The 18,644-nt window shown below is 44.1% G+C and overlaps 1 protein-coding gene across 2 annotated transcripts in view; it reads left to right on the plus strand.

The window, feature by feature from the left end:
* The window catches only part of LOC138958400 (cyclin-dependent kinase 14-like), a 143,362-nt gene that overhangs the window by 101,367 nt on the left and 23,351 nt on the right, over positions 1–18,644 (plus strand). For both annotated transcript variants that reach the window (XM_070329538.1, XM_070329539.1), the window contains exons 4-6: positions 9,341–9,518; positions 12,181–12,377; positions 15,131–15,222. In XM_070329538.1, coding sequence (XP_070185639.1) covers positions 9,341–9,518; positions 12,181–12,377; positions 15,131–15,222 — 467 coding nt within the window. The remainder of the gene's footprint in view (positions 1–9,340; positions 9,519–12,180; positions 12,378–15,130; positions 15,223–18,644) is intronic.

Consider the following 18,644-nt stretch of genomic DNA (forward strand, 5'->3'; position numbering starts at 1 on the left):
TGCCTGTATTGACGGTGACTCGTCGCTTGGAGTTTTCTGTTTTTGAGACCAGCCCGGTCAATTGAATACAAAATAAACGTATGCCTTGCTCGCCGTAATCACCAGAGATCAATCAAGGCTTCTGCATACGACACAAACACTCTTCCAGTTAACATTTCAGGAGTCAACAATCTGGTTGCTTTCAATACAAAACTAGAAATTGTTACTAAAATAATGTAGCTAAAAACTGAAACCTTAACCAAAAGCACGGTGACCAGCTTTGAAGGCATGGTTACCTATCTGTGCGTGTAATTACTTAAGATCGCACAGTTGAATGGACAAGCAGCTTAAAACTGTAGATGAAGCCTGGTCGGAGAACATGGGGATTCTTCAGTCAACGAGAAGTTGGCAGTGGCACTTAGCTGATTGATTCATTGTTATGTCTGTGAATTTACTGGAAGGATGAGGGAATGGTGTATTTGGGAATGGTCTTTTTGAGCGATTGGTCTATTGGCGCATGTTGTAGGCAATCAAAGGAAGTTTAGAGACCTTGTACGACATCAGTGTGAATCGATTCTCAAAGAGTTGTCTGTTGTTGGCTGAGACGCTCCAGAGGCCATTCGTCCTCAACATACAGTGTCAGTTATACAGAATGCTGCATGTACAGCAACAAAATCGGTATGGCTTCCGTCCAGCTATTTTGCCAGCTTTGTGCTTCTTGTAGTGGTATCTCCTGTTGAGCCAAACCTGCCGAAAACAGAAAATCGGAGCGGCACTTAACGTTATGAGATTGTACTTTGTGAACGGTCGGAGGAAATCATTGTTAAGGGGTTAAAGGTACATTCCTTCTCGCTTAAGCGACCATGGTCATCCCCACAGACCTGTCCAAGCAAGCTTGGGATACGAGAATCCTAACTTTGACACATGCCACAAATAAGCAGCCTGGCAGAATCGGCATTTGTTTCTATCACTTAATTTATGTGGCGGATTGACACAGGTGTCTTTCATAGAATTAGCTCAGCAAATTAAAAAAATAAAATAAAATAAAATAAAATAAAGCCCACTATGCACAAAATGCCGCCACGCTAGTGATTTTTGAAATGCATCCAAGTTAATGGATGTTTTGTTCTTATGTAAAAGTCTTGGACAGACCAGAGTTGGTGTACGTGATCGCTCAAGGGATGTCAAAGAAAAGCAATGAGAACGACAGTTTTGCAATCATCTGAACGCGCCATCCCACGCTTCTTATACTATATGTTGGTCACCTCAATTCCTCTCACTCAATTAAAGACACCCACGAGAACTTACCGAGAAAAAAACCACCCACCTCCTCAGTTCATCGACCTTGACAGACAGTCAATACGAGAGTATAAAATTGGCGGCTTTGTGTTGTAGCTGATCTGTATTCAACTTGAAGATATGTTTCTTTTTCAGTATGTGATTGTTGCTGGAATACTTTGTACGTTGCATATTTTGCGTCGCTAAAATTCTGCTTTTCACGCCGAGCGTTTTCAAGAAAAGCGTTAGTTTGAAGCATGTGCTGTTTAGCACAGAAAGTTAGGCGATAAAACATCTACTTTTTTGCTCAAGGATTTTTATCTTTCAAAGCATGCTCATTACAAAATAATTAGGTTCATTTGAACCTTCCGCTTTTACCTGGGAACGGAAGAGTTGTTAGGCAGGTGAACAGTGATGAGTGAGCAGAAATTGGAAGAGGCGTATTGAAGGGTTGGGGTGGAGGTAGATGTTGATGAGGGCGTTGGGAGGTGCGAGAGAACCCCCCGCGGGTTAGGGGGAAGAATTTACCCGATGCTCCTCAGCATGTCGTAAGAGGCGACTAACGGATTCTGTTTCTCTTTTTACCCTTGTTAAGTGTTTCTTGTATAGAATATAGTCAATTTTTGTAAAGATTTTAGTCAAGCAGTATGTAAGAAATGTTAAGTCCTTTGTACTGGAAACTTGCATTCTCCCAGTAAGGTAATACGTTGTACTACGTTGCAAGCCCCTGGAGCAAATTTTTGATTAGTGCTTTTGTGAACAAGAAACAATTGACAAGTGGCTCTATCCCATCTTCCCCCTTTCCCCGTCGCGATAATTATAACCTTCGTGGTTGAAAACGACGTTAAACACCAAATAAAGAAAGAAAGAAAAGAAAGTTGATGAGGGCGTTGGGAGGTGCGAGGGAGGTGTAGGAGGGTGCGTAAGAGTGAGCAGAATCAAGCGAGTTGGCACAGGAGGCTGTGTCTGTGAGCAAACGCCAGGTGTAGGGACAAGGTGAGGGTAATAAAGCAAACGAGGGGAGAACTATAAGGAAGGTGGAGGAATAGAAGGCCCGTGTCGACAGCTCCGCGAGGCATTCTTCTCGTGTCTGCCCTGACACTGACCCTTCATCATCCAATCATCCATCAATGAACATTCCGCCACGCTCTCCTTCTCCAGGTAGCGTCAGGTAGAGAAAACATCGGTACTGTGCTGGTACAGGTAGGCAGATAAATCAGTGGTACTTGCACCGGTGAAGTAACCAGAACAGCCTGGAAGTCTGAGCCCGAAGTCGATTTGCAAAGACTTCGTGCAGTCTTTTTACCGAAAATTCAGCGCCAAAGCTTCGTGCAGCAAGCTTCGTGAAATAGACTTTGCGAAGTTGACTTCGGTCAGTTACCTTGAGGTTTGACGGATCTGTTGAGGCGGTTTTGAGGACTTGTGAGTGCTGAGTTCCATCCCTTTGTCGGGAGGGTCGTTGAGGGATATATCCTTGGCACAAAGGGTCAAAAATCCCCAAAATAAGGCCTTAAAAAAATAAGCCTTTATTTTCAAAATAAAGCCTTATTTTGATAAATAAGCCCTTTTTTCGAGAAATAAGGCCTTATTTTGAAAATAAGGATAGAGGGAACACTCGGGATGAAGCAGCTGCGACTGTCGTCCTGACCTTGGTGTCCTGACAGTGAGTGGTGTTGTGCGGATCCCAATACCTTCCAGTCCAATGTGGTGGTTGATCTGATCATTTGGTGTTCCTTGCACGGTTGAAGCTTTAATAGACAAAATTCCGAAAAAAAATAATTCCGTCGGGTTTGTATGGGTTGTGGAAGAAGAGTGAATGCCCTTGCCAAAACCTCTGACAAACCATTGGAGGGGCCAATCACTATAGCGAGGGGCGTGTCGGAAACATGCGCTCCTGTCAGTGTTACTTGCACCGATGAAGAAACCGACCACAACAGCACTGACGGATCTGTTCAGATTTTGGGAAGGTGCAACAGTTTTAGTTGCGTTGATCAAAATGTAGTCCAGTCCCAGTGTGGTGGAAGAACTGTTGATGATTTTGCGTATGGTGCACTGTTGAAATATAATTTTAGTGAATGTATTCTTAGGTGGGGTGAATGTAGGTGTTGTGTGAAGATGGTTGGCACAATAGTGAACACCAGGTGTATGGACAAGACGCAGGTACTAAAGCAAACAAGAAGTAGGTGTAGGAAGGTCTGTTTCTGCGTTGGGCATTCTTTCCGTGTTTGTTTGTTTGTTTGTTTGTTTGCTTAACGCCCAGCCGACCACGAAGGGCCATATCAGGGCGGTGCTGCTTTGACATTTAACGTGCGCCACACACAAGACAGAAGTCGCAGCACACGCTTCATGTCTCACCCAGTCACATTATTCTGACACCGGACCAACCAGTCCTAGCACTAACCCCATAATGCCAGACGCCAGGCGGAGCAGCCACTAGATTGCCAATTATAAAGTCTTAGGTATGACCCGGCCGGGGTTCGAACCCACGACCTTCCGATCACGGGGCGGACGCCTTACCACTAGGCCAACCGTGCCGGTCTTTCTTTCCGTGTCAGTGCGGACATTGGCCGTTCATCATCCATGAGAGATCATTCCGCCTAGACCTCCTTCTCCTGTCAGTGTCAGGTAGAGAAAACATCGGCATTGCTCGTCTAGGTCCATGATTCTGTTCAGCCAAAAGCAATAGGTCCAATAGATACAAGAGGCCGCGGAGAATGCATCGTGTGCAGTGTCAGATGCCATCTGCAGATGGCACTTTAGCGTTTTGGGGTTACAAGGGTAACCCGAATCTCTCCAGGTTTAGCTTTGCACAGGTCTCTGTCCTTTAAAACGGGTTCCACATATTTCCCAAGGTTGTAGTTTTATATGCTTGACTTTAAAAACCGATTCAAGCTGTGCCCCTTGCTGCAGACACGATACTCAATTTGAACGACAAAGCCGGGTAGGTCTTAAAAATACTCTCTGCGAACAGAAATATCACACCAAGGGGGCGCGTACCTTTAAAAGCAGATTTATTTTATAGTTCACCTTTGCCGCCCTCACACAACCTCACGTGACCCTGCATGTCAGAAGACTTTAAAACTGGTAACGAACAATGAGCACCAGAAACACTTTCCCATTTGCCCGTCACGTCGGAATGATTTACCCACCTATGCCGCCCCCACATAACTTCACGTGACACTGCATGCCAGGGGCCTTTGAAAGTGTTTTAAAACAGGTAACAAAGAATGGGCACCAGAAACACTTTTGCATTTAAAAGAAGATTTATTATATAGCCCACCTATGGCGCCCCAACACCACACCACCTCACGCGTCAGGAACGATAGATCTGCAGTAGCGGAGCAGGGGCTGTGTCGTTTATCGGGATCTTGATAAGAAGGCAGTGGCCCAACTCAGCACTGGTCTTGACAACTACATTTTCCGGCCCAGCTCTTTGAAACCATTAGATTGGGAGATGTTGCGCGTGTGTTGGCCATTTATTACTGCCTGTCTCACGGCGATCAAACAAGTGGCTGCCACATTTGCTGGTGGTTGCTATGCTTCAGACCGCTGTAGGAAAGAAGCGCTGAGGAGCTGAACGAGTGCGTGTGAAGGTATGCCTCAAACCATAGACCAAATGGTCTATGCTCAAACCAAGTGTTCATGCAGTGTTCAGGCAAAGATCTTCTAGGCTACGAGAACATCTTTGGTTCAGGCACATGATGGTCATGGAACAGAAACAATGCTGAGTCGCATGGGTGTAGTCTGAGGCCAGGGTATGCCTGAAGCTTAGCGTTCAAATCATAAGATACATGAATGTTTTGGAAAAGAAAATCCGCAGAGCCGCACTGGTAATTGTTGGGATATACGTACCTGAAGATTGAATTCAGACAATGTTACAAGCGTCCAGGCAGTACTCGTGCAAATGTTATTCTGAGAAAAGAGCCACTACCGAGCCACATGGGTCTCTCTCTCTCTCTCTCTCTCTCTCTCTCTCTCTCTCTCTCTCTCTCTCTCTCTCTTTCATTTTACTCTTTCTCTGTCTGTCTGTCTGTTTGTCAATGTCTCTCTTACACACACACACACACACACACACACACACACACACACACACACATACACACACACACACACACACACACACACACACACACAATAATGACAATCTCAATACTGCATTCTTTGCACCTGCTGTCCAGTATGAAATATCTAAGTATGAAATCAATACTGCATTCTTTGCACCTGCTGTCCAGTATGAAATATCTAAGTATGAAATCATCGGTTTCCAAGGCCACAGACAATCTCATTTTATTAAAGTCTGTGGCCGGATTATTCTTACCACCACCTGCATGCGTGTTGTCTGACAAATGATCCAGCCATAATATGATTGTGGTATCTTCATCACAACAGCCACCTCAGAAACCAATCAGTTTAATGCGAGTGTGGAAGACGATATTCCACGGGTATCATACCTACTTTAGAGAATATCACTGACATAACGGGATGCCACGACTACATTATTTATTAAATGAATTACGAAACCTTCCCAGCTTCACAACTCTCCAGGTTGCTGTCTCAAAGTCGAAGATTCAGAGTCCGCAGACAGATCTGAAGTCTTAAAGCGCCACAACCAAAAAATGTTCTTACTGTACGGTGTTTTAAGTGTTACCCCAAGGTAGAACGTACTCGCTGACTTATCGATTAGAAGCATTTTGGGGTTGTTAAATAACACCCTACGTCGTCTTAAAATCAAATGTTTTCCACCAGTTATTGGACTGCTTGATTTTTGACAAATCGAAACATTCTCAAGTACGTCTACCTAATGGTTTTCATAGTGGGCAGACATACAAAACCCCCCGCGGGTTAGGGGGAAGAATTTAACCTGATGCTCCCCAGCATGTCGTAAGAGGCGACTAACGGACTCTGTTTCTCTTTTTACCCTTGTTAAGTGTTTCTTGTATAGAATATAGTCAATTTTTGTAAAGATTTTAGTCAAGCAGTATGTAAGAAATGTTAAGTCCTTTGTACTGGAAACTTGCATTCTCCCAGTAAGGTAATACATTGTACTACGTTGCAAGCCCCTGGAGCAAATTTTTGACCATCTCCCCCCTTTCCCCGTCGCGATATAACCTTCGTGGTTGAAAACGACGTTAAACACCAAATAAAGAAAGAAAGACATACACATAATCATAAGACAGATAACAGGAAAAAGACTATTACCTCAATAGGCGTTGAATTCTCTGGTACTCGGAAGAGAGGTTTTCGAAGCTGATCAAATACGTATTGTTGGAAATGAGAACATTTTATTTCATGAAGGAACAAGAGGCGAAGCCTTCAAGGCTCCCGTAAGAAATCAACAAACAGTAACATAACACAAACTCACTCACTCCGTAACACACACACACACAAACACACACACACACACACACACACACACACACACACACGCACACACACACACAGTTAAAACTAACGCATCATATCAACTCCATGTATAATTTTCAAAAGAAGGCAAACAGATAAAATGACAAGGGTAATAGGTTAGGTACCTGCCATGTGGGCACTTTTTCCACTGCTGTCCTCAGTCCTATACTTTTCATCAAGACTTGTCACCATGCCGAGTAGATCTAAATTCGGAAGTCTTCATGTGGCTGAGGCATATATATATCTGACATAGCGTCGATCTTGTTGTAGGTTAACCTCCTTTCTGAAACAAATGGCAAAATGCGATTAGTTATGATGACTACAACCTACACAAATATAAACAGTGTTTTGAAACAGAATAGTCAGGTTATACAAGCCACTTTACCTATGCAGCATGGTAACCCTACAATATGCGAAACATGTCGACTGCAGCAGCCTGCTTCTTAAAATAATTCTGACGGTCAACACAGCCAGAAATGCCAACAAAGACAAGAAAGCTGTTGCAAGGTAAGCTTACCAAACGTTACATAGCGAATCATATGATAGTGCGTAAACAGCAAACAGTAGATCTACAATCAAAGAGAGGATCGAGTCTGGAATGAAACGCGATACAGATCTAGCATTCAAAAACTGTCTTTCACGTTCAAGGAAGTTGTTGCAAAGTACTTAAGACTTACTAAATTGTACAGACAAAACCATGACAGTGCATGTTTTGAATCTGAGGAAAAAATCGTGATCATTTTGACTTTGAGAACAGATTCATTCCGTTTCCTTATATCTGCATGTTCAAGTAAATGGTGGACAGTTTTTTTCGGGCAGAGTAAACTTAACTTGAGACTCTACTGCAAGTCTTGAAATTCACATAAATCGAACCACGAGCAAAGACATCCAAACATTACAGGCACTTTAGATCAACTCATTTCACTAGAGGTGACTGCCAAGCACTGTGTTTGACATCCGTGTCTGCTGAAATAAAAAGAAATTAAAACAAAACGGATTAACAGTAGGTGACACGTTATCAGAGTGGGAGACACTGGATCTGTCTCTGAACTTACCGGGATACGGCTGCAAGATCGACACTGACTGCCGCGCTTTCGACAGCTCTTCCTCGCGTGGACATTGGAAACACGCTGTGCAGATCAAATTGTAGGAAATCTCCCTTTGGTATCTTCTTTATTTACTTTTCTGGAGCTTAGAAACCGAACAACATGAAATCGTCTTCCCCGGCGAATCGGCGAGGTGAGAACTGGACCACAATCCTTCGCGCGACCCCTGACCTGATCTTGACACCTGACCTGCCGTCTGCATGCCAAACACGACACAAACCAGTCAACTGCTTGTACCCCTTCAAAACCCCCCACCACCCGTTTTCTTTGGATACACGCTTTAACTACACACATGCCGACACAATGTTGATCATTGCTTCAATAATTTGAAGATGGTGCTTGAAAATTAACCACGTGAAATGAGTATTTCGGTGTTTAGCCAAAAATGTTAAAGTTTCTACCACAGACATACACACATACATACGCACGCACGCACAGACAGACAAAGTTTACCATCGCATAGGCTACACTTACGTGAGCCAAAAAATCAGATTCTCCACACATAATAAGTGTACGATGTACAATGGTTGATCAGGCTGTTAACCCATGATATCAAAGGAAGGCTGCGCCTGGTGATTGTTGAAGTCTGAATGGATCTGTGATGAGTTACACGATGCTTTACGCGAGAAAGAGGATAGCTTTAAATGGTGTTTATCTCGTCACAGCAAGTATCCTGTCACCTTTACGCTCTAACCTATTATGTACCTTCCGCGTGCGTTTGATATTATCGTAGCAGGCAGACATCTGTATGCGGTGACCTATGGCACGGGTGACATTTGGCTGTATTTGTTCCCATAACACGCTATGATGAGCTGTAGTTTTCCCTGTCTCTCTCCCGTCATTTTCATCCTGTTTTGTTAGATTACACGCGCTGGAATTACGGTTTATTGATCCCCGTCTGTCCCTAAGGTTCTCTTTTGTGTGTTTGACCCTACGTGTATGTTTGTGTCTGCGATGAAATGAAAGGTGTTTGAGTTCATGGAGATAGTGTGTCTGTGGTTTGAATTTTCAAATTTCCGACTGATAGTGATAGCGAGTTATAAGATTATTCTGAATTTGTATTTAAGGCTTTTCTTGAAACACGACTGGCTGTCGTGGACGAAAGAGGAATTAAACTGTGCATTCAACGTAAGAGTTCTTTTTTTCAGGAGAAGCTTAGCTAGGCTGTTGAAACTTTGCATTCACACAAGTTTTTGCTAGTAGAACTGTGTACTATGTCACAAAGAGTTCAAAACTTGTTACAGAAATGTGTTCAAAAGTGGAACACTTCTGTTTAAAGTGCACGTACGGGTCATGGAATAAAACGCATATTAAAGACTTCGAACAGCATCCAGTGATGAAAGGAACAGCAAGGATTGGATTCACACTGACTCAGTGGATAGCAATTTTGACCCTCGATCGGATTTGAAGTGTCGTGTGTGGTAAAAACAGGTCTTTTCAAAAAGCAGGTATATCTTTACATAGAAACAAATGCACGCTATTTAGTGCACGCTATTTAGAGCTGTAACTCTGATTTGACCAGCAATTTGGTTTTCTTTTATCTAACATGCACTTTCTTGTGTCTTTTTTCCCAGTCGGGAGCCCCTCCAGTGTTCGGGCCCATCTCAGCAGACGACAAGTGTTTCTCAGCGCCAGACATCTTGCCGACGAGTAACGGTCGTCACCTGTACAATGGCTGCCACTCAGACAGTCTCGCACACAGCTACCACTCTGAGCACGGCCTTCAGCACCCCGTCAATTCCAGAGGGCCAGGTACGTCACTGGTGACTACTACCTCATAATAAATATGGTGACGTCACTAAGGCCTTAGATATTGTTTGTTTCTATGCTGGGTGCTGTGTTAAGGATGGATGACCTGTTTTGTGTGTCTGTTGATCTAATTGACTGTCGGTTTTTCTGTCTGTCTGTTTGTCTGTCTGTCTGTCTGTCTGTCTGTCTGTCTGTCTGTCTGTCTCTCTCTCTCTCTCTCTCTCTCTCTCTCTCTCTCTCTCTCTCTCTCTCTCTCTCTCTCTCTCTCTCTCTCTCTCTCTCTCTCTCTCTCTCTCTCTCTCTCTCTCTCTCTCTGATAAACGAGGTTAGTGAACACAAAATTTTGGGTGTAACTATTGACAACAATCTAACATGGGGCCCTCATGTAAGTAACTTATGTAAATCTACAGCAAAAAAAGTTCATCAGTCTGCAAAGATTAAACATTTTCTAAATTTTGATGCGCGCAGAACATTTTTTCAAGCGCATGTGCAGTCTGGAATAGACTATGCATTAACCCTTTGGGATTCTGCAAGTGATGCAGCTTTAAGACCCCTAAAATCTTTGCACAGACGCGGAGTAAAAGTTGTTCTGCTGAAAAACAGCACCCTCTCTAATCATGACTACAAAAAAGCTGAAATTCTTCCACTTTCATCCAGACTAGCGTTTAACAAGGCAAGGTTTATGCATAAAATAGTTCTTGGACGTGTACCAGACTATTTAACTAAAAGAATATTATTAACTGAGACTTCATCAAGCCGCACGAAGAAACTAAATGTTCCCCTCCCTAGAATTGACTTGTATAAAACTAGTCTGGCATATTCAGGTCCATTTCTGTGGAATGGTTTACCAGTCTCTCTCAGACAGCCACTTTCTGTTGCCAGTTTTAGAAGACATACTTTTTTGTATATGCTTTCATCGTCGTGTGGCACTTAATGCCTCGATCAGGTACTGCTGTTTGATAAGTACATGAAGATCTACTAGTATAATCATTTCATTTTAGTTAATTTTTTTTATTTTTTTTTATTTTTTTCTCTCTCTCTCTCTCTGCTTACGTTGTTCTCTTCATGGATTTTGCACATACATTATGATTATGTGTACAATGTGTGTGTGTGTGTGTGTGTGTGTGTGTGTGTGTGTGTGTGTGTGTGTGTGTGTGTGTACGTGTGTGTGTGTGTGTGTGTGTATGTGTGTGTGCGTGTGTCTGTGTGTGCGTGTGTGTCTGTATGTGCATGTATGTCTGTGAGTGTCTGTGTGCATGTGACCGTGTGTGTCAAAGTGTGTGTTTTAATGTATACCATTACCAAGTTGGCATGTATGCTATGAACATTTTTATTTTTTTTTATTTTTTTTTCTCTTTGTCTGATTCAATAACCATGTTTTTATGTTTTTGCTTTGCTTCTTCTTCTGCTTTAATATTATGCACTGCTTAGTTAATTCCCTCTTGGGCGAGGGCTGGATGAAAAAAGATCTTTGCTGTATCTACTCCATTACCCTCGAAAAATAAAGTTGGTTGGTTCGTTCGTTCGTTCGTTCGTTCGTTCGTTCGTTCGTTCGTTCTCTCTCTCTTTTTTTCTCTCTCTCTTTTTTTCTCTCTCTCTTTCTTTCTCTCTCTCTTTCTTTCTCTCTCTCTTTCTTTCTCTCTCTCTCCCTCCCTCCCCGCCCCCTCTGTCTTCGCCCACGCTGTACTGATTGTTTTCAGTGATGGTGTCCTCTCTTGCGAGGTGTCCTGTCTTCGCTCATACTGCACTGATTGTTTTCAGTGATGGTGTCCTGTCTTCGCTCATACTGTACTGATTGTTTTCAGTGATGGTGTCCTCTCTTGCGAGGTGTCCTGTCTTCGCTCATACTGCACTGATTGTTTTCAGTGATGGTGTCCTGTCTTCGCTCATACTGTACTGATTGTTTTCAGTGATGGTGTCCTGTCTTCACTCACACTGTACTGATTGTTTTCAGTGATGGTGTCCTGTCAATACAATACAATACAATACAATACAATAACTTTATTAATCTCTAAAAGAGAAATTACATTGCTGAGCGTTTGTGTCCGTAATAATAACATACATAACACATTCAAAATAAACATTTGTTCTTTGTCCTGAGAAAATATAGCACATTGGTTATCACATAAGAAAGTATATTAAAAATAAATTAACATGCATTCACCATCAACAATGCACAAAAGAAAGTCAGCACCTTGCCGGTTATCACATGTTGTCTAAGATTAAGAGAGTAGAATGCAAAACAAAATCAACAATACTTCACTCATACTGTACTGATTGTTTTCAGTGATGGTGTCCTGTCTTCACTCACACTGTACTGATTGTTTTCAGTGATGGTGTCCTGTCTTCACTCACACTGTACTGATTGTTTTCAGTGATGGTGTCCTGTCTTCGCTCACACTGTACTGATTGTTTTCAGTGATGGTGTCCTGTCTTCACTCACACTGTACTGATTGTTTTCAGTGATGGTGTCCTGTCTTCACTCACACTGTACTGATTGTTTTCAGTGATGGTGTCCTGTCTTCACTCACACTGTACTGATTGTTTTCAGTGATGGTGTCCTGTCTTCACTCACACTGTACTGATTGTTTTCAGTGATGGTGTCCTGTCTTCGCTCATGCTGTACTGATCTAATTGTTTTCTGTCTCTCCCTCGTGTGGCACAGTGAAAAAGCACCACACCCCAGTGAAGCGGCACAACTCGGCGGGCGACATGTTGATATCCAACCACCCGACCAGCCACCCGGAATCCCACCACAACCACCAAAACCACTACCCGGTGACAGAACGCGCCCAGAGACCCAAGTCTGAGGGACATGCCTACAGCAGACACACGCTTAGCAAGCGCACCTCCAGCTATGGGGTAAGTTATGACGGCTTACCAGCGCTAAAACTAAAAATTAATAATTAACCCGTGAAAGTTACTAATTTTCACGTGTTAATTACTAATTTTCACGTGTTAATAACTAATTTTCAAGTGTTAATGTCTAATTTTCAGTTTTGGCTTGCTTCCTGACGGTTTACTAGCGCCAAAACAAAAAAAGTAGTAATTTTCACGCGTTAATTACTAATTTTCATGTGCCTTGTGACTGTGGGGGCTCAATGCGCATGCGAGACTGTTACACCGGCCAGAGCGAAACATCCTTCTATTCAAAACTTTTCTGGTCCATAGTTCTTTAATCCGATGCAAATTAACAATAAGAGCTGAGCGCAATAAAAAACCGTGATATACAACTGTCTGTCCGACAACTTGTTGAATAACGAATTCTATCGAAAGATATTTGTGAAAGTGTGTGAGTCTCGACCGAAGAGATTTGTCTGCTAGTGGTTGGACCTTTAGCACATGTCCGGCCGGCCGCCATTCTTCTTCTCTTGGTTCGAACATTTTCAGATCGATTGTCCTTCACTAATACACTACAAAGCAAATTTATGAGTGTGGTAGTGGAAACAAATATGAGGTACGGCTGTCTGCCCGACAACTTGTCGAATAAGGAATTATATTGAAAGATATCTGTGAAAGTGTGACACCACAGCCGATCAAAAGTCCGTCTGCTACGAACAGCTTCGATTCGAAAGTTTTCGGGGTCGATTATTCTTTTCTAAGATACCCAAAACAACGTTAAAGGCACAGTAAGCCTCCCATAAACCATCACAGATACTGTCAGGCTTTTACACACAGTACAAAACACCCTTCCATTTGAACGCTCACCAAACGGGAACATCCTAGGTGCTCTCCGTAAAGAGCGAGCAATTTTCAAAGAATTTATTTTTGCGTGGTTTATCTTACCCCTGAGCCATCGTGAACCCGTGTGATCCAGTTTCCCTTTTTCACAATGTAGTCGTCAGTTAGTAATTTGAATGCGACTCGATGTGAGCTTATCTGCAATAGCACGTTATTATGTACCTCTGACTATGCACGAAACAAACGGCTGTGGTTCACAAGAACTCTAGCGATGGCTTTTGACTGTTCAGAGGAACTGGCGATAGACATAAACCGTCGTCTGCTACGAGAACCACGACCTTGCGTGACCCTGCTTCTGGGCTTTTCTTTTTTCAAACTTTCAAAACTTCGAATTGTACTGATCTTGTCTTGATGAAAAAAGAATTCTTTTATGTGTGACAGGGGAGGCTACCGCTCCTTTCACAGCAGACTCTGCACCCGAGTTGTTGGCCTTTAAGTCAACACCGGTGGATTGTGGAATTCTGTTTGTGATGGGGTCTGGTGGTTTCCGATTGTCTGTATGTTCATGGAAACCTTCGGGTTTGCATAACAGTTTTTATAGGGCTAAGAAATTAGCCCTAACATTTTCAATCCTGTTTGATTGCACTTCGCCTCCCAAGGTGATCGTAGTGTTACGGCACTCGGTTACATATGATTTAAGAATGTTTGTGTAACAAGCTGTCAATTTATTATTTAGATTTTAAAAGTTAGGTCTACCACCAAAATGCACCACGGTCCGATTGTCTCTGAGCAATCGGCGCAAAATTAATTCTTTAAAAAATGCTCGCTCTTTACGTAGGGCACCTAGGATGTTCCTGTTTGGTGAGCGTTCAAATGGAAGGGTGTTTGTACTGTGTGTAAAAGCCTGACAGTATCTGTGATGGTTTACGGGAGGCTTACTGTGCCTTTAAGGAAAGCGCTATTGCAGAAAACTGTGACATGCATCTTCCCGTGGGATAACTTGCTTGATAAGGCCTTCTATTAAAAGATATTTCAGAAATAGTGTGAGAGTGATGTTTGCCGGACGTTGAAGCCTCTCAGTGCGGACTGTTAAAGTCCGACTACTGTGACCGAAAACGAGGCAAAAATGAAAATTAGTAATTAACCCTGTTAATTACTCATTTTCACGTGAAGATGGTAACCCTAGGTTTTGGCACTAGTAAGCCGTCATAGTAAATGGTTTGAGTTTACATTGACGGTTAATTGAGCGAAAAAGTGTGGGAACTACGGAACGCGCCCAGAGACCCAAGTCCGAAGGAACACCGCGTGCTTAGCGTGCTTAGCAAGCGTACCTCCAGCGATGGGTTAAGTGGTTTCAGTTTACATTGAAGGTTAATTCAGCTATAAAAGGAGTGAAATAAGAGCGCGCCCAGAGATCCAAGTCTGAGGGACACGTAAACAGCAGACACGTGCCTAGGGGCAAACTACACCTGCGCATTCGCCACTACACTACATGCTGCGATATGGGTTATGACGAGTACTTGGCCTGTTTTCTTTTCACGCAACGTGTAGCGGGCTGGGAAAAAAAAACTACTTCAATAATCTGCAGTGCGTCGTCTGTGCCGCTGACTCTGCGCAGGTATAATTTGCCCATTAGCAAGCGTACATCCAGTTATGGGGTAAGTGGTTTGAGTTCACATTGAAGGTGAATTCAGAAAAGTGAGTGAATTACGGAACGCGCCCAGAGACCCAAGTCTGAGGGAGTATTTCCAATAAACGTAGCACCACAAATAATACTGTGAAAGGTAGGTATCTTATTCTGACACGGCTTTGTTCGAAATTATATAATAAAAGTGAAAGAATTAAATTCAGATAAATTATCTTATGTCTTATGTCATGTCTTCTGTCATGCCATGTTATGTCTTTAAATAAAGGTTGGACTTGCTTGTTGACAGGGCGGGTCACCGTTCGGCAGGGCGGACTCGTACCACAAACTGGAGCAGTTGGGGGAGGGGTCCTACGCCACAGTCTACAAGGGTTACAGCAGGTCAGTGGACACAGATGCACGTGCACACAGCCATGCACACTCGCTTAGACATAAACACATGCTTGAACACGTGCATTCGCGCAAATGTGCCCAGGCACTTCCAGAAAGAACATACACACACGCACGCACGTATGTACACACACGCACGCACGCACACACCAACACGTACGCACACGCAAACACACATGCACGCACGCACTCTCTCTTCTGTTCTCTCATTCTATGATTCTCTCCCAGAGCTATACCTAGAATACCGTGCTTGGTTGCAATTTTGCAATAGATACTGACAGAACACAAGGTTTTAAAGTACAGCAGACGACGGTGCACTGCATGTGTATTTTCTTGTTTGGTGTACAGTGTTTCTGGGGTGTTTGTGTTGCTGCTATAATGCAGCAGGTGCTTGGTATGCAGCGGCTTTTTTCCTCGTTATTATGACGGGAGCTGTCTTTCTGTGTTGCTTTTTCGTGGCATTTGTAATGTTGCGTCGTTTTTCATCCAACGTCTCTGACTTCTGTTCTTATTCTCCGCTTATTTTCGTTATATCAATCACTGACTGTATCTGTCTTTGTTTGTCTGTCACTCGCTCTCTCTCTATCTTTCTCTTTCTCTCCCTAGAGAGAGAGAGAGAGGGGGGGGGGGGGGGGGGGGCATGTGTGTGCTTGTTTGCGTGTGTCTGTGTCTGCATGTGTGTTTTTCGGAGAACGCGACTGGCCGGCACCAGTGCAGGGTGTCTGCCTTTTTGCGGCCGCCATTAACTACCACAATGCAACACGGGAGAGCAATTTCTGCACCATTTGCGGAGGAAAAACAGGAACTCTCTTCAAAATACCGGATACATTTGGACAAACGAAAACCGTTTATCGGCTGTCATGGCGAAACGGGCCAGGGATTCGAGCCTGTTCCTGTTACCATCCGTTCCGACTCTGACTCGATTCCGGGCTGTTCATTATGGAAATGCGGTCCGTGCTAAAAATGTTGACAGCAGGCAGTGCCCGTTATCGTTATCGTCGCATGCACAGATTGATTTCTGTTCTCACGTTAATTGAACTTTTAGAGTTTGATTGACCGAATTTGTTGTTTTGGATTTATTTATTTATTTATTTGTTCATTCATTGTAAAGAATTATTTATTTATTTATTTATTTATTCGGCATGTTGTAACCAGCTGTCTCTTAACCATGTCCCGTTTCGGTGTCTCGGGTCAGAAGAGGCTTTGCGTGCGTTTGTGTGAGTGGGAAACCTACTTATGCTGCGGCACAACATTACCCCACCCAAGCTCTAACCCCCTCCCTCCATCCATCTCTTTTTGAACCCCCTTCTGTTATTCCGACTGTGTACATGCATCAGTCGATAGGAACAGCGTTCTGCAACCGCACATCGCCGTCCTCCACCCCCACCCCCCTTTCTGCCAGTTCATTTTTTTAACACCCCCATCCGACTCGTCCGATCTCTGAACACGCAGAAACAGACATCGAGACACACTGACACCCATCCGCCCCTACATGCACAAACTCAGCCCCCCCCCCCCCCCCCCACACACACACACTGCTTCTCTCTCTCTGTGTCTCTCTCTCTCTGATTTCAAATTTAAACAGCAAGCTGTTTTGACCTGTCTCCCGTTAACCCTCACCGCTTCCCACTCCCCTTTCCTCCCTTGTCTATCAATAATATCATCGTCATGAATAAATGTTATTCATCCCTCCACCGTCTGTTGTTACTCATTCATTGCCCGTCCCCTATCGTCCGTGCCAGTGTATTCCAAGTGGTTGTCAGCCAGGTCAGCGAGACAGATGACACACATTGCAGGGAGTCAGTGTGACCTTGCAGCACGGGCACGTGCGACACGCCCTGTGTCATTACTGTTGCAGGCAGGGGTGCATTGGACGTGCAATCTGTCACTCGTTTGCATCCCGGGGGGTCAGGGGTGGGGTGGGGCCGTGCCGCTGTCTGTTGCCCGCCTGTCCCCCACTGATTCCCAATCTCCGAAGCGGATCTGGAGAAGGTTCTTCGCCCCCCCCCCCCCCCCCCCCCACCCCTTGGCCCTGGTTGCTGTGTTATCTCTGCCCTTCAAACACATACGCACACACACCTAAACGCACACATAATTATGCAGGCACGCACACACACACACGCGTACGTACACACACACAAACACACACGCATGCACCCCACACACACACGTGCACACGCACGTATACACACACACACACACACACAAACACACACACAAACAAACACACTGCTGTGGTCCAATGAAGATTCTGTTCTTTCACGCATCGGTCTTGACTCTTGCCACCGCCCCCGCCCCCCCCCCCCCCCCCCCCCGTCTTCCACTCCTCATGGGAGGGTCAGGAAAGGTTCCGTATCACTCCGGTATGTCTTTGTGTTTGCCCTTATGCTTGTTTAGATGTCTGTTTTGCCTGCGCGCATCAAAGGTATCGCTTGGTGTCGGCGAGCGAATGAGTGAGCGAGAGTTGCTGAGGATGCAACTCTCTTGTTGATGATGATGATGCTGTTAGTTGTTACGGAGCTTTTGTGTTGAGGGTTTATTGGCGTAGAAGACTACATGTATTGTGGTTTGCGTCAGAGCTTGTACATGTCTGTCAAGGTCATTTGTACTAAAGGTTAAAGGGCTCCTTTGATGTACAGCTGATTTGGCTGTGTGAGCGAATGGCAGGTGATGTGTGGGTGTGGAGGTGTGGGTATGAGCGAATGGCAGGTGATGTGTGTGTGTGTGTGTGTGTGTGTGATTCTGGCAGACAGCTGTTGAATTGCACTACTTCTGTTCTTGATCATTTCATTCGATGGAAAATGTTGGGGTACTTTGTTCTTTGTCTGTTAGTGCTTTTACATCAGTCCGTTCGGCGCGGATTTGTCAGGTCTTTTTTTCATCCAGTTGTGATATGCATTCTTTCATTTATTCACGCATTCAGTTATCCGGTCACTGTGTCACTTGTTGACTTTTTGTCTGCCTTTCATGAGAGTCTTCCTCCTTCTACCGTTTTCTTCTTTTTCCCGGCCCAAGCAATTCTCGCCGCCAGATCCTCTGCCTGCCTCAAGATGACCTGTGGGGTTAAAACGGACTGTAAACAGGCAATTCAGACAACAACAAATATAAACAAACCAATCTACAGCCTCCTTATTCTCAACTTCAGCGAATCGATTGTGTGGCTGCACTCGATTTATCTTGTGACGTTTTTTTTCTTCTCGCCTGATGTTTTGTGTCTCATGCTTGATCTCGTAAATATTTATCGTCTGATTTCTTTGTCTCTGTCTGTCAGTCTGCCTGTCTATGTCTCTGTCTCTATCTGTCTGTCTCTCTGTCTCTGTCTGTCTGTCTCTCTCTGTCTCCCTGTCTCTGTCTGTCTGTCTCCCTGTCTCTGTCTGTCTGTCTCTATCTATCTGTCTGTCTGTCTCTCTCTC

This window comes from Littorina saxatilis, linkage group LG2, assembly GCF_037325665.1.
Source record: "Littorina saxatilis isolate snail1 linkage group LG2, US_GU_Lsax_2.0, whole genome shotgun sequence".
NCBI classification, from domain to species: Eukaryota; Metazoa; Mollusca; class Gastropoda; order Littorinimorpha; family Littorinidae; genus Littorina; species Littorina saxatilis.